The sequence below is a fragment of the Pan troglodytes genome, chromosome 1, assembly GCF_028858775.2.
Source record: "Pan troglodytes isolate AG18354 chromosome 1, NHGRI_mPanTro3-v2.0_pri, whole genome shotgun sequence".
Classification (NCBI taxonomy): Eukaryota; Metazoa; Chordata; class Mammalia; order Primates; family Hominidae; genus Pan; species Pan troglodytes.
This window is the reverse complement of record NC_072398.2, coordinates 168,175,757-168,188,959: the sequence shown is the minus strand read 5'-3', so window position 1 is coordinate 168,188,959 and position 13,203 is coordinate 168,175,757. Positions and strand designations below refer to the sequence as shown.

The 13,203-nt window shown below is 35.6% G+C and overlaps 1 protein-coding gene across 13 annotated transcripts in view; it reads left to right on the top strand.

Moving 5' to 3' along the window:
• The window catches only part of ATG4C (autophagy related 4C cysteine peptidase), an 81,397-nt gene that overhangs the window by 13,768 nt on the left and 54,426 nt on the right, over positions 1-13,203 (top strand). For 8 of the 13 annotated variants that reach the window (XM_063817234.1, XM_001159883.6, XM_001159976.6 and 5 more), the window contains 2 exons: positions 6,161-6,304; positions 7,618-7,701. In XM_063817234.1, coding sequence (XP_063673304.1) covers positions 6,229-6,304; positions 7,618-7,701 — 160 coding nt within the window. In that variant the 5' untranslated portion in view covers positions 6,161-6,228. Of the gene's footprint in view, positions 1-301; positions 400-6,160; positions 6,305-7,617; positions 7,702-13,203 lie in introns of all 13 variants that reach the window. The other 5 variants (XM_063817220.1, XM_063817212.1, XM_054683799.2 and 2 more) reach the window with 1 other exon arrangement.

Below are 13,203 nucleotides of genomic sequence, written 5' to 3'. Positions count from 1 at the left end.
AGGTTGAAAAGATTTTGTATGTTTATGGCCTTTTTCTTTTTCCAATTGCCTTTTTTTCTGTTTAGGTTTTTCCTTATTGATTTATAAGACCTTTTTGTATATTAAGGACATTAACTCTTTATATATGTAATTGGTAATTGGTATTGAACATTTTTCCTTATTGTTGGATTGTAACAACCTTATACTGTTTTTCTTCTTTCTCTACAAAGTTTTCATTTTTATTTAATTACATTTTCCTGTCTGATTTCTGGTTTTGTATATACCATGCTTAGAAAAACCTTTTCTTTTTTTTTTGAGATAGAATCTTGCTCTGTTGTCCAGGCTGGAGTGAAGTAGCACAATCTCAGCTCACTGTAACCTCCACCTCCCAGGTTCAAGTGATTCTCCTGCCTCAGCCTCGTGAGTAGCTGGGATTACAAGTGTGTGCCACCACACCTGGCTAATTTTTTTGTATTTTTAGTAGAGACGAGGTTTCACCATGTTGGCCAGGCAGGTCTTGAACTCCTGACCTCAGGTGACCCACCCACTTTAGCCTCCCAAAGTGTGGGGATTACAGGCATGAGCCCACCATGCCCAGCCAGAAAGGCCTTTTCTACCCCAAGATTTAAAAAATAATTTAAATCTGTGTTTCTTTGGAGTATGTGCACATATGTGTTTGCATTTGTATTTAAATATTTGATTCATCTAGAATTCATCATTTATTGAGGTAGTCATCTAGCTTTATTTTAAAAACTGTCTAGCTTATTGTTTTAGCATTATTTATTAAATTAGCCATCTTTTCTCACTCGTGTAGTTATTTTTCATATTAGGTACTAAATTCTTAAATACGCTTGGGTTTATATTTGTGCTCTCCATTATGTTTTATTCAGTGTTATCCTGTGCTAATAAGAAAAATAAATTTAAATAGTACTAAACTTTACTGTAGTTTTATAGTGTGTTTTAATATGTGGTAAGGCAACTCTCCTCTTCAATCAGAATTTTTGGTTATCCTTTATAAAGTGTCTCAATTTGTGATACTTTCCAACATGGCTCAAGGGATCATCTTTCAAAATAATCTCTGATTTCTCCAAAGTTAAGATTTTTAGAAACAGCCATTTTAATATTTGTTTTTTTTTTTTGGAGACAGAGTCTTGCTCTGTTGCCCAGGCTGGAGTGCAGTGGCACAGTCTTGGCTCACTGCAAGCTCTGCCTCGCAGGTTCAAGTGATTCTCCTGCCTCAGCCTCCTGAGTAGCTGGGATTACAGGCGTGCACCACCATGCCTGGCTAATTTTTATATTTTTAGTAGAGATGGGGTTTCGCCATGTTGGTCAGGCTGGTCTCAAACCCCTGACCTCGTGATCCACCCACCTTGGCCTCCTAAAGTGCTGGGATTATAGGCGTGAGCCACCGCCCCTGGCTATTTATTTATTTTTGAGACAGTATCTTGTTCTGTCGTCCAGGTTGGAGTGCAGTAGCACAATCATCGCTTACTGCAGCCAGCTCAAGTGATCCCCCAACCTCACAAGTAGCTGGGACTGTAGGCACACGCCACCATGTCTGGCTAATTTTTAATTTTATAGGGAGAAAAACTCACTATGTTGTCCAGGCTGGTCTTGAAAACTCGGCTCCAGCATTTCTCCCCTTCAGCCTCCCAAAGTGTGGGGATTGCAGGTGTGAGCCACCACACCAGGCTCCATTTAAATTTTTGTTACAGAAATAAAGTGGGTTTCAGTCTTTACAGAAAAATGGAATTTAATTTTAGTCATATGAAAAGTAACTATGCTGAATTATTTATTAAACTAGCAACAACTCATCTTTAGTTTAACCTTACGATAATAATTTTATCTTTCTCAACTACTCTATCTAACAATGATAATGAAAGTATTTTCATAGAATAGTTAAGGATGTGTCCCAAAGGCATTTCAATTGTTTCAAGTTTGGGGGTAAAGTTACTCTGAGTAAATAGTGTAGCTACATAGCAGGAGTTTTGACCAAAAATAATGAAATAACAACTCAACAATTTATTCCACTCCAAGTGCCTTTGAGGTTAGAATATTTGTTTCATTAATTTCTGTATCTATCACAGCATCTTAATTTTTAATTTTAATTTTTGTGGGTACATAGTAGGTGTATATATTTATGGGGTACATGAGATGTTTTGATATAGACATGAAATGTGTCATACTTACATCATGAAAAATGGGGTATCCATTCCCTCAAGCATATATCCTTTGTATTACAAACAATCCAGTTATGCTCTTTTAGTTATTTTTAAATGTTCAATTAAATTATTATTGACTATAATCCCCCGTTGTGCTATCAAATACTAGGTCATATTCATTCTTTCTATTTTTTTTTTTTTGTGCCCATTAACCATTCCCACCTCCCCCCAACCTTCTCATTACCCTTCCTAGCCTCTGGTAACCATCCTTCCACTCTCTGCCTCCATGGATTTGTCACAGCATCTTATCTTGCTTTTGTATTTACTTAGGCGTCATTATCTAAGATACAGACTTCCCCATATAACATGTCTAATTGCTCACTGTCTTCATTTTTTCCCCATCCAGATTAAGGCATCTTGGTTTTCACGCTTGCTGAGGACTGTCCAGAGTATTCTGGATGGCTGGTGATGAGAACTGTCTGAACCAAAAAGTCTTCCCTGTGGCCTTCTTTCTTTCAGACTTAGAAAGAAGATACCTGCATGCACATACTCTCATTAAAAAATTTTGGATCTAGAAGACCAAGCTTGGTGGCTTTTTAAAAATAATTTTTTTAAATTCTAAAAATAATAAATGTTTTTGTATAAGATTTGGAAAATGTGGGCAACTGTGGTATAAAAATAACCACAGAGAAACTACTTTTAACATTTTGCTGTACTTCTTTCTTACTTTCTAACTCCCTTCATTCCCCCTTCGCTGTCCCTGCGCTTGCCTGTGTCATATGACACATAAGTTTCAGATTCTGCATAGTGTTTCCCCATTTTAGGAGACATTTTTAATGGATGCATAATCCATCATATGGATGCACTATATATAATTCACACATTTTATAAACTCTTTTCCTTTTCTTGCTTTTCCAGATTTTGCTAAATTATGTATGCAGTTTTCTTGAGGAAAATTCTTCTTTCCTTTTCTTTATTCTAGTGTCAGTTAAAAAAAAATTCTAATTCTGGTGAGAGTGCTGCTAGTGATATACCTATATTTCATATCAGTTCACTGATTCCTTTAATAAATATTTTTGAGAACCAATTCTGTGCCAGGCAGAATTTAAGAACAGTCAGTTACAGTATAGTGCAATGAATGTGGTGATACAGGAAAACGTAGGATCCTATGAGAACTAAGAGAAGGATAACTACCTTAGTTTAAAGTTTAGAGAGGGCAGTCAGGAAATCTTACCAGTCTTACCAGAGGAAGTGAAACCAAAGCTGGGTTTCAGGGACTCCATGATAGTAAGGTCATCATACAGCGAGGGTGAGCAGTAAGGCACTTGAGTTAGAGGGAACAGATGCAAAGGCATGAGGTACCAGATAACATACCAAGTTCAGGAAGCTTTGATATTAATATTAAATGTGGTTTCAGCATATGCTGCATGTGAAGTAGTAAAAGAGGAAGCTGAGTAAGTAGGCAGAGGTTATTTCATGAAGGGCCTTAAATATCATCCTTAAGTACCAGGAACTATGCCAAGTGCTAGGGGTATAAACAACAACAACAAAAAAACAGAGTCCTTGAGGAATGTGTTTATAGCTTTCATTCTCGTTTATACATCAGCAGTTCTCAAATTAATATGCCTAGCCCAGACCTCTCCTTTGAGCTCCAGATCTATATAGCCAACTGCCTAGTTGATTGACATCCCGAGAATATATCTAGAGTGTAAATTCCAAGAGAACAGGGATTTCATTGCCTTTGTTCTCAGCTGTACCTGCAGTGCCTAGAACAGTGCCTGGCAATAATTTATCTAATGATTAAAGAAAAGAATGGCAGGGCGTGGTGGCTCGCGCCTGTAATCCCAGCACTTTGGGAGACCAAGGTGGGTGGATCACGAGGTCAGGAGTTCAAGACCAGCCTGCTGGGAGGTGGAGATTGCAGTGAGCCGAGATGTTGCCACTGTACTCCAGCCTGGGAGACAGAGCGAGACTCCATCTTAAAAAAAAAATAAAAAAGGCCGGCGCGGTGGCTCACGCCTGTAATCCCAGCACTTTGGGAGGCCGAGGCGGGCGGATCACGAGGTCAGGAGATGGAGACCATCCTGGCTAACACGGTGAAAACCCGTCTATACTAAAAGTACAAAAAATTAGCCGGATGTGGTGGCAGGCGCCTGGAGTCCCAGTTACTCGGGAGGCTGAGGCAGGAGAATGGCATGAACCGGGGAGGCGGAGCTTGCAGTGAGCTGAGATTGCGCCACTGCACTCCAGCTTGGGGGACAGAGCAAGACTCTGTCTCCAAAAAAAAAAAAAAAAAAAAAAAAGAAAAGAACTACTCTCTGCTAGTGTTTCTCAGAGACATCTTAAATACCACATATCTCAAATCCATAATCTTCTCCCTCTAACCTCTCCCTCTCCTGATGTTTCCTATCTCAGTGATTGGCACCATCTGTTTAGTTTCACAGACCAAAGCCTGGGTATATCTTTGGCATATCCCTGTTCTTTACCTTCCATATCCATTGTATCACCAAGACTTACTGAATTTTCTACATGTTTCCTCAGATGTCCATTTCTCCATTTTCACTGCTCCAGTCCAAGCTATCATCTCCTAGTCCTGTATAATACAGGTTGAGCATCCTTAATCCGAAAATCAGAAATCTGAAATTTTCCAGGATCTGTAACCTCTTGAGTGCCAACATGATGCTCAAAGGAAATGCTCATTGGAGCATTTTGGATTTTGGATTTTCGGATTAACGATCCTCAACTAGTAAGTATACATAATGCAAATATTAAAAAAAAAAAAGAAATCCAAACACTTCCAGTCCCAAGCATTTTGGATAAGGGATACTCAACCTGTAGTGGTAAACTCATTATCTACTCTTGTTCCTTTCCATGTTCTTCTCCATGCTGCTATTGAAGTAAAACAAACAAACCTACTGAATCTGGTTATGATATTCCTGTTTGAAACAAATTGCTCTTAGGATAAAGAACAAAATTTTTAACCTGGTCTACAAGGCCCCTTGTGCTTTGGCATCTATATAACCCTATAGCCTCATCTCATGCCACTTTTTTAGACATCTCATGCCACTTTTTTAGACTTTTCTGTTTTCTAGTCACATTGACTTTTTAAGTTCTTCCAATAGACCATGCTTTCTCCTGGCTCAGAACTATGATGTATAATTGGTAACTTTTAATACATATTATAAAATGGAATGTCTATTGTTAGAGAAATGAATGTATCAATATTTTTGAGTAGATATTTCTAATCTTAAAAGGGTAATGTTCTGTGCAGCATTCTTTTCTTGAAAAGTAAACTGTGAATTATTGCAAATAAGCACAAGCATTTTCAGTTATAATTTGTTCCTTTTGAGATTATATCACACATCTCAATTTTCCCTAAAGTCAGTAATAAAACAAACACTTATGAGCTACATTTATTCTATTTTAAAATAAGAACATTTTCCGTTATAAATTTAAGCCGTTCTGTTTGTTTAAGTGCTGCAGTATGGAGATAGGAAGGAAACATAGGAAATGTCTTATTTAAAAAACAAAACAAAATAATTAGACTTTATGTGATGTGAAAGTAGTGACTAATCAATATAAGTGGAAGCTTCCATTCTGAAGATAGTCAAGATTTTTTATAAGATTTCAAATCCCCTTCTCTAATTACAGATAAAACAAATCTTGGATATTCTTACTTGCGCCAATGCACCAGAGCAGAGCTGTGTTACTAAATTGATTTATTGTATTCAATTGTGAGCAGCTGGGGGAGATTATTGCTTGGTTTTGCATGATAGGTTTATTGTTGTATATTTGTTAGTAAAGGTTTTTTGTAATTAAAATATAGAATATCTTATTCTATAAGATTTCTGTTTGTAAAATGAGAAATTGGTTTTCTGTTTATTTCTGAGTGTAAAAAGAGAAATTGTTTTGTTCATTTGCAGTTCAAACTGTATTTAATCACTTAAGTAACTTTAACAGGTATTGCTCCATGTAACCATGTATGTAGTAATTACTGATTTTTTCCTTAATTTTTAAAGTCAGTATAAAAGATTAAACTCTACAGAAGAATGCAATCAAGTGATGGCTTTTCCTTTAGAATTTGAATATGGAGGCTACAGGAACAGATGAAGTTGACAAGCTAAAAACCAAATTTATATCTGCTTGGAACAACATGAAATATAGTAAGTATCATGTTTTAAAAATTGTATAAATCCAAAGAAATATTTGGCAATATTTATCATTTTCCCTCTTAAGTCACTGACAATTTCTTGAGAATAAATGGCATACTTTACTTTGAATGAAATATTTCTATAAGGAATGTAGTTAAAAATATCTCCTGAAGAAAGAGCCAAGTATCATCATAAACATTGCCTAGAAACTCAAGCATACGATGTGGTCTCCTTTTTTCTTTTTCCTTTTTTTTGAGACTTAGTCTCGCTCTGTCACACAGGCTGGAGTGTAGTGGTGCAATCTCAGCTCACTGCAACCTCTGCCTCCCAGGTTCAAGTGATTCTTCTGCCTCAGCCTCCTGAGTAGCTGGGACTACAGGTGCACACTACCACACCCGGCTAATTTTTTTTTTGTATTTTTAGTAGAGATTGGGTTTCACCATGTTGGTCAGGCTGGTCTTGAACTCTTGACCTCGTGATCCGCCCACCTTGGCCTCCCAAAGCGCTGGGATTACAGGCGTGAGCCACTGGGCCTGGCCTTTTTTCCTTTTTTTTTAAGTTGCTAGAGTATATTAATATCCTCATGTCTTGCATAATTTTTTTTTTTTTTAGCGTTCTAAAACATATAGAATTTATTCAGGTGATGATAATACCTTGGCTTTTCAGATACAATTTCAGGCAGCCTCATCTCTGTGCCAGGAAATAAGCAAAATAGGCCTCTTCCCACACAAAATAGACTGTAAAGTTCGTGCACTGATACCTCTGATTTTTCTCCTAGATATTATTTTTAACCTAGTTCCTTTTGATTTGCAAACAAATCTAATAAGGAGTATATGGCTATTTTTGAAGCCCACCTAAGATGGAGAAGTACTTGGGCAGAACCAGCTTCAACAGGAAAAAAGCTCATATTCATAAAATAAGTGTGAAAACAGAATTCAGTAAAACCCCTTGATAATGCAAATTCAGGAAAAACACAATTGGCAGTTTAAATTATGTACCATAAGAACATTGTGAGAACTTGATAAAGACCGTTATGAGCTATCTGAAAATAAATTAAAATTAAAATTTTTTCTTTCTTATGTCCTTTAATTGGATAGTTTTTAAAGTGTGTTTAAAATTCTTAACTTTATTTGAAACTAGCATAAATTGCCTTTATTTCCAGTTCATTGTTCAAATATTGTATTTTGCAACTGTTGCCAAAAATGCACATCCATAAATAATAATTGATGGCTTGAAATTAAATAAAAGAAAATGCTGCTAGACTTTTAGTCTGAAATCTTTTAATTACAAAACGTTTTCTTTTCTTTTTTTTTTTTTTTTGCTAGGTTGGGTGTTGAAAACAAAGACGTATTTTAGTAGAAATTCTCCTGTATTATTGCTTGGAAAATGTTACCATTTTAAATATGAAGGTAAGTACAAAATTTGTAAAGCATTTAAAAATTTTTGTAGAAATCATCATGTAACTTTTTATTATTTTATTTCTAGATTAATCTACTTTTGCAGTATTTCTTTTAAGTATTTGTATTTCTTATAGCTCATAATATATTACTATGTTGTTTGGGTTTCTTGTTAACTAGTTGAGGATAAGGACCTTGTCATCTTTTGTTATATCCCCATAATTTTGGACTTATAGTATGAGTACTAAGTAAATATTATTTGAATTGATATGTTAATATTGTTTGTCACATTCTCTGATAATTAAAAGTATCACCTTAGTTAATCTAAAAATGATAATTTTTTTAATTCTTAAGGATGTTTCAGTATCTGAAATTGACTTTACTTGATGGTTTTGAATTTCTACGTATATTAATTCTTTCAAAAATTTTCTTATATTTTCTTTTAATAATTCATGTCACTCACTGGGTGCCGGGCACCATGCTGGGCTCTTTAGGAAATATCTTTAATTCTCACAAGAAACCTACAAGGTAGATTCAGGTATTCTCATCTTGTGAATGTGAAGGCAGGAAATTTGAGAAGTTAAATAATTTGTCCAAAGTCACATGGGTATTAAATGGCAGAGCTGAAATTTAAACCAAGACTATGTCTCTAATACTGGCATTCTTTTAAATATACATCCTTGCTTGGTTTTGTGTTTTGTGTGTGAGAACGAGAGAGAGTGAATATGTGTTACAGTATGTTGTTATCATGGCTTTTCATTTTTGGTTGACCTATTTTGGTATATCATTTATTAGCAATTTTCTAAAACCTGTAAATGGCTTGTAGTAATAACAGCTGACATTTATTGAGCATTTATAATGTGCCAAGCGATATTCTAAATAATTTACATGTATTAACTGTTGAGTCCTTACAACAGTCTTGAAGGATAAGTAGGAATTTGATAAAGAAGGAATGCATTTTAGGTAAATAGAATGGCATGATGAAAGCAATAGCAGTGAGTTAATAAAGGGCATATTTAGGAGACAGACAGGTGTCCAGTTTAGCTATGGTGGGAGATAATTCTGAAAAGGACCAAATTACAGAGGAAGATCTTGAGTGCTGTGCTAAAGAGTTAGGTCATTTTTTTTTTTTGGGCAGAGGACAACCACAGCAATACGTATGGTTGAGAGTATGGATTTCTATATATATGTCTGATACATATAAGCATTTTAAGTGATATTATTTATGATTTCAAAAATTAAAAACTCATTAGAATTATTCTTAGGATAGCATTATATATATATATTTTGGAAGAAATACTTTGAAAAATCAAGCGATGAAAAGTAAATGATAAAGAAGCTATGAATGAGGGAAATAGAAGACTTCTTTTCTGGAGTAGGATTGGGGATATAGGAAAGGAGAAAGGTGTGGGAGGAGGGGATAAGAAAAGAGAGAGATCCAGAAAGGCAGCCGGAGGCTGTATGTCCATTGAGAGGTTTCCTTGTTATTGTCCCTGATCTTCAGTAAAGTCAGTTAAGCTCAAGAAATACTTGATGTAAGAGGAATTTTTCTGGAAAAAGGTGAAATTTGGCATCTGGGATGAAAAAAACAACACATTATCATCGCAAGAGCTAGAAGCACATAGGACCATGAAACCTTAAGCTGTGAAGAATTAGCAGAAGCCTTAGGGCTAGCTTTGCCTTCTACATGTCATATCATTTTTGGTTTAAACAACTTTACTAAGTTTTCAGAGAGGTAGGAGATGGGGTACCCAGCTGGCTTCTTAATTACAATGATTATTTTTGAGCAATGAAATGAAAAATTTCATTTAATTATTTTTAGTAATCATTTGTTGAAAACATGCTGGCTAGGACATTGATCATGCCCAGAAGGAGCACATCAAAATCATAACTGAATATATGCTTGTGAAATCATAGGAATTATATATATTAGTTTCTGCCCCCTGTTCCTGACTCAGAGCTCCTAAAACTCTTATAATATCCTGAGCGGTAGGGGTGCTAGGAACGTCTTTTGTTCTTGTGTTTGGTCTTTGATCCCAGTTCCTAACACAGTTGGTAAAACTCTTAACAATTTGCTGAGTGATGGGGGTGATGGGAGTGTCTCATATGGAGCTCCTAAATCCCTTGGAATTTCCTGGGTGATTAGAATGCATCTTTTGTTCTAATGAGGTGACTCTGTGGGTTTCTGGATGGCATCTTGTCACCAGAAAGACCAAGCCAAGATTAGAATGGAACTTTCAGCCCCATTCCCAATCCTCTGGGCAAGGGAAGAGGAGATTGAGTTGATAATTTATCATGCCTATGTGATGAAGCCTCCATAAGAATCCCTGAAATACGGGATATGTAGAGCTTCTGGATTGGTGAACACATCCACCTCCTGGGAGGGTAACACACTCCTTCAACTCCTGACAACTTCACGGGAGCAGAAGCTCCTGTGCTTGGGACACTTCTAGACCTTTCTCTGTGTACCTTTTAATCTGTATTCTTTATGATATTCTTTATAATAAATGGTGAAATATAACCAAGTGTTTCCTTGAGTTCTGTGAGTCATCACAGCAAATTACCAAACCTGAGGAGGGGATAGTGGGAACCACTGATTTGTAGCCAAGTTGGACGGAAGTATGGGTAATCTGGAACCTACTTCTGATGATTGGCATCTGAAGTGGAGATTGATCTTATGGGACAGTCCTTACCCTGTGGGGTCTGTGCTAACTTCAGGTAGTTAGTTCGTGATTGAAGTATAGGATTCCTGGTTGGTGTCTGGAGAGTTGGAAAATCAGTTGGTGTGGGAAAAACCTTCACACATTTGGTGTCAGTAGTGAAGTGTTGAATGTAGACTAAAAGGAAGTGTTTTTCCATTTCATGCTTTAGAAAGATAACTGATGGTAATGTAAAAGAATTGAAAGTCAGTAGACAGGACATGATGACTTTGATACAGGGCAGTGGATCTGGAAAAGAGAGGATGGATTTGAGATATTTTAAGGTAGGATCAACAGCATCTGGCAGATGATTGGATTTGGGGTCTTCAGAGACAGAGGAAACAAAGATTTAAATATCTCCATCTTGGATGATAGTGTTGGTAACCAAAAGTGGTACACTAGAGGAAGCCTGAATTTTAGGGGAAAGATAATTTAAATTCGGGTATGTGTTATTTGAGGTAGGCTGTGTGGAAGTGAAGGATAGACATATCGATTTTTTTTTTTTTCCAGCAAGGTGGGCACGGTGGCATTTAAGGCCAATAGATAAGATCACATTGATGGAAAGTAGAGGTGGAAAATATCTATCTTTAAGGATATACTGAAGAAGAAGGATCAGTGAATTAAACTGAGAAAGGAAAGGCAATATATAGCACAAAATTCATAATAGTATACCTGTAGAAACCAAAGGAAAGACATTTGTAGAAAAAGGGGGTTGTACAAAGTGTATAAATGCTTAAAAGAGATAGAGCAGGAAATAGCCCGAGTAGAGGGTGTAGGGTCTGGCAATGAGAAATTACTAATGACTTTTGAGAGAGCATTTTTACTAGAGTGGTACGAATAGAAAGTAAAAGCAGTCATATTAACAGCAGCTAGTCTACATTTACTGACGCTGTGATATGTGCTATTTGCTGTGGCTACATGATATGTGCTAAAACTAAATTGCATTGTTTTATAGAATGAATGGTTATGATATTGGAGTAGAGAAAAACTTATTTTTTAGATTCTGAGGCAGTGTCTTGCTCTGTTGTCCAGGCTGGAGTGCAACAGTGTCACAATCATGGCTCACTGCAGCCTTGACCTCCCTGGGCTCAAATGATCTTCCCATCTCAGCCTCCCAAGTAGCTGGGACCACAGGTGTGTGCCACCATGCCCAGTTAATTTTTAATTTTTATTTTTTGTAAAGACAGGGTCTCCCTATGTTGTCCAGGGTTGTCTCGAACTCCTTGGCTCAAGTGGTCCTCCTGTCTTGGCCTCCCAAAGGGCTAGGATTACAAGCTTGAGCCACCGTGCCAGCCAAGAAGAACTTGTATAAACTGTAAAACATGGTCTATAAAAGGGAAATATTAATCAGTTTGACCAGATAAAATTAAAAATATCCACATGATATTTATACAAATATGTATAAATATACATATATAATAAACATATGTACATTATAGTAAATGTATATATATGTTTATATGCATATGTGTATATATACACACGTATATTTAAAAATACATATGTATATGTATACACATGTATATATAAATACATATAGACATATATAGTGTATATAATATATAATAGTCTACAATTATAATTATATAATTATAATGTATAATTATATATCACTTAATGTAATATATAATATTTAATAATATATAATATACTAATGTAATTTATATAATATATAATAATTATAAACATAATTATATGTTTATAATTATATATTTTATATATAATGTATCTATATATACATATATGTATATATATGTGCATGTGTGAAGATGTATCAGGAAAGATTAGTCTCCAAAATAATAAAGAACCACAAATGAATATGCAATGAATATGAAAAACTTGAACAACCCAAGAAAAATGAGCCAAGATTGTGAAGAGGTGCTGTTTAATTAGAAACTTGAATGGCCAAATACAAGAAAATGCATATCCTGGTAATGAAGGGAATGCAAAATAAAATGAGATACCGTTCTTACTTATCAGATATAATATACACAAATTTGAAGGTTCGATGATATCAAGTGTTAGCAAGGGTATGAAGAAATAGGAACTGAAACACTGTTGGTGGGAGGGTAAATTGGTCTAACCTGTTTGTGAGAAATTTGAGAGTACCTAGAAAAATAGAGAATATGTTTAACTTACGACCCAACATTTCTAAGATGCTTAAGTATTTACAGAGAAGTTCTCCATATGTGTGGAAAACACATGTACAAGAATTTCATTGTAGCTTTAATAAAAAGTTGGAAACAAGTATTCACAAGAAGAGGATTAGATGAATAAAGTTATTCATTCATTCCACAATTATTTATTGAGAGGTTACTATGTGCCAGGCACTGGGGTTACTGCTGAAAGTATGAAATATACAGTCTTTACTCTCAAGAAACTTACAGTCCAACAGATGAGAGACATTAAATAATTAGAAAAATATTCACTTTGGTGAATTTCTAGTTCTTAACACATGTCTAGAGGTTACTGCTCTGCCTTGGTCAAGACTTTCTTTGTTGCCTCAACAGAAATATAATATTCTCTTCACCTCATTTAAGATATTTTAATGCTAACATTTTCTTTTTGTCATTGCAGACTTATGGCTTTTCACATTTACTGTATGTTGGTTGATCTCAACCAATTATCTTTTGATGCTCAAATTGTCGTGACATTGGCCAGTGGAAGGTCCTTTGAGATTTGCTTCTGTATCTTTCAACAAAACCACATAAATCTTACGAAACATCTTGTTTTCTTCCAAACCACGTGTTCAGACCCACTTTGTACTTTTCAATATCAGATAGGAAGCTAGCAATTTCCCATTGAGTCCTTGTTT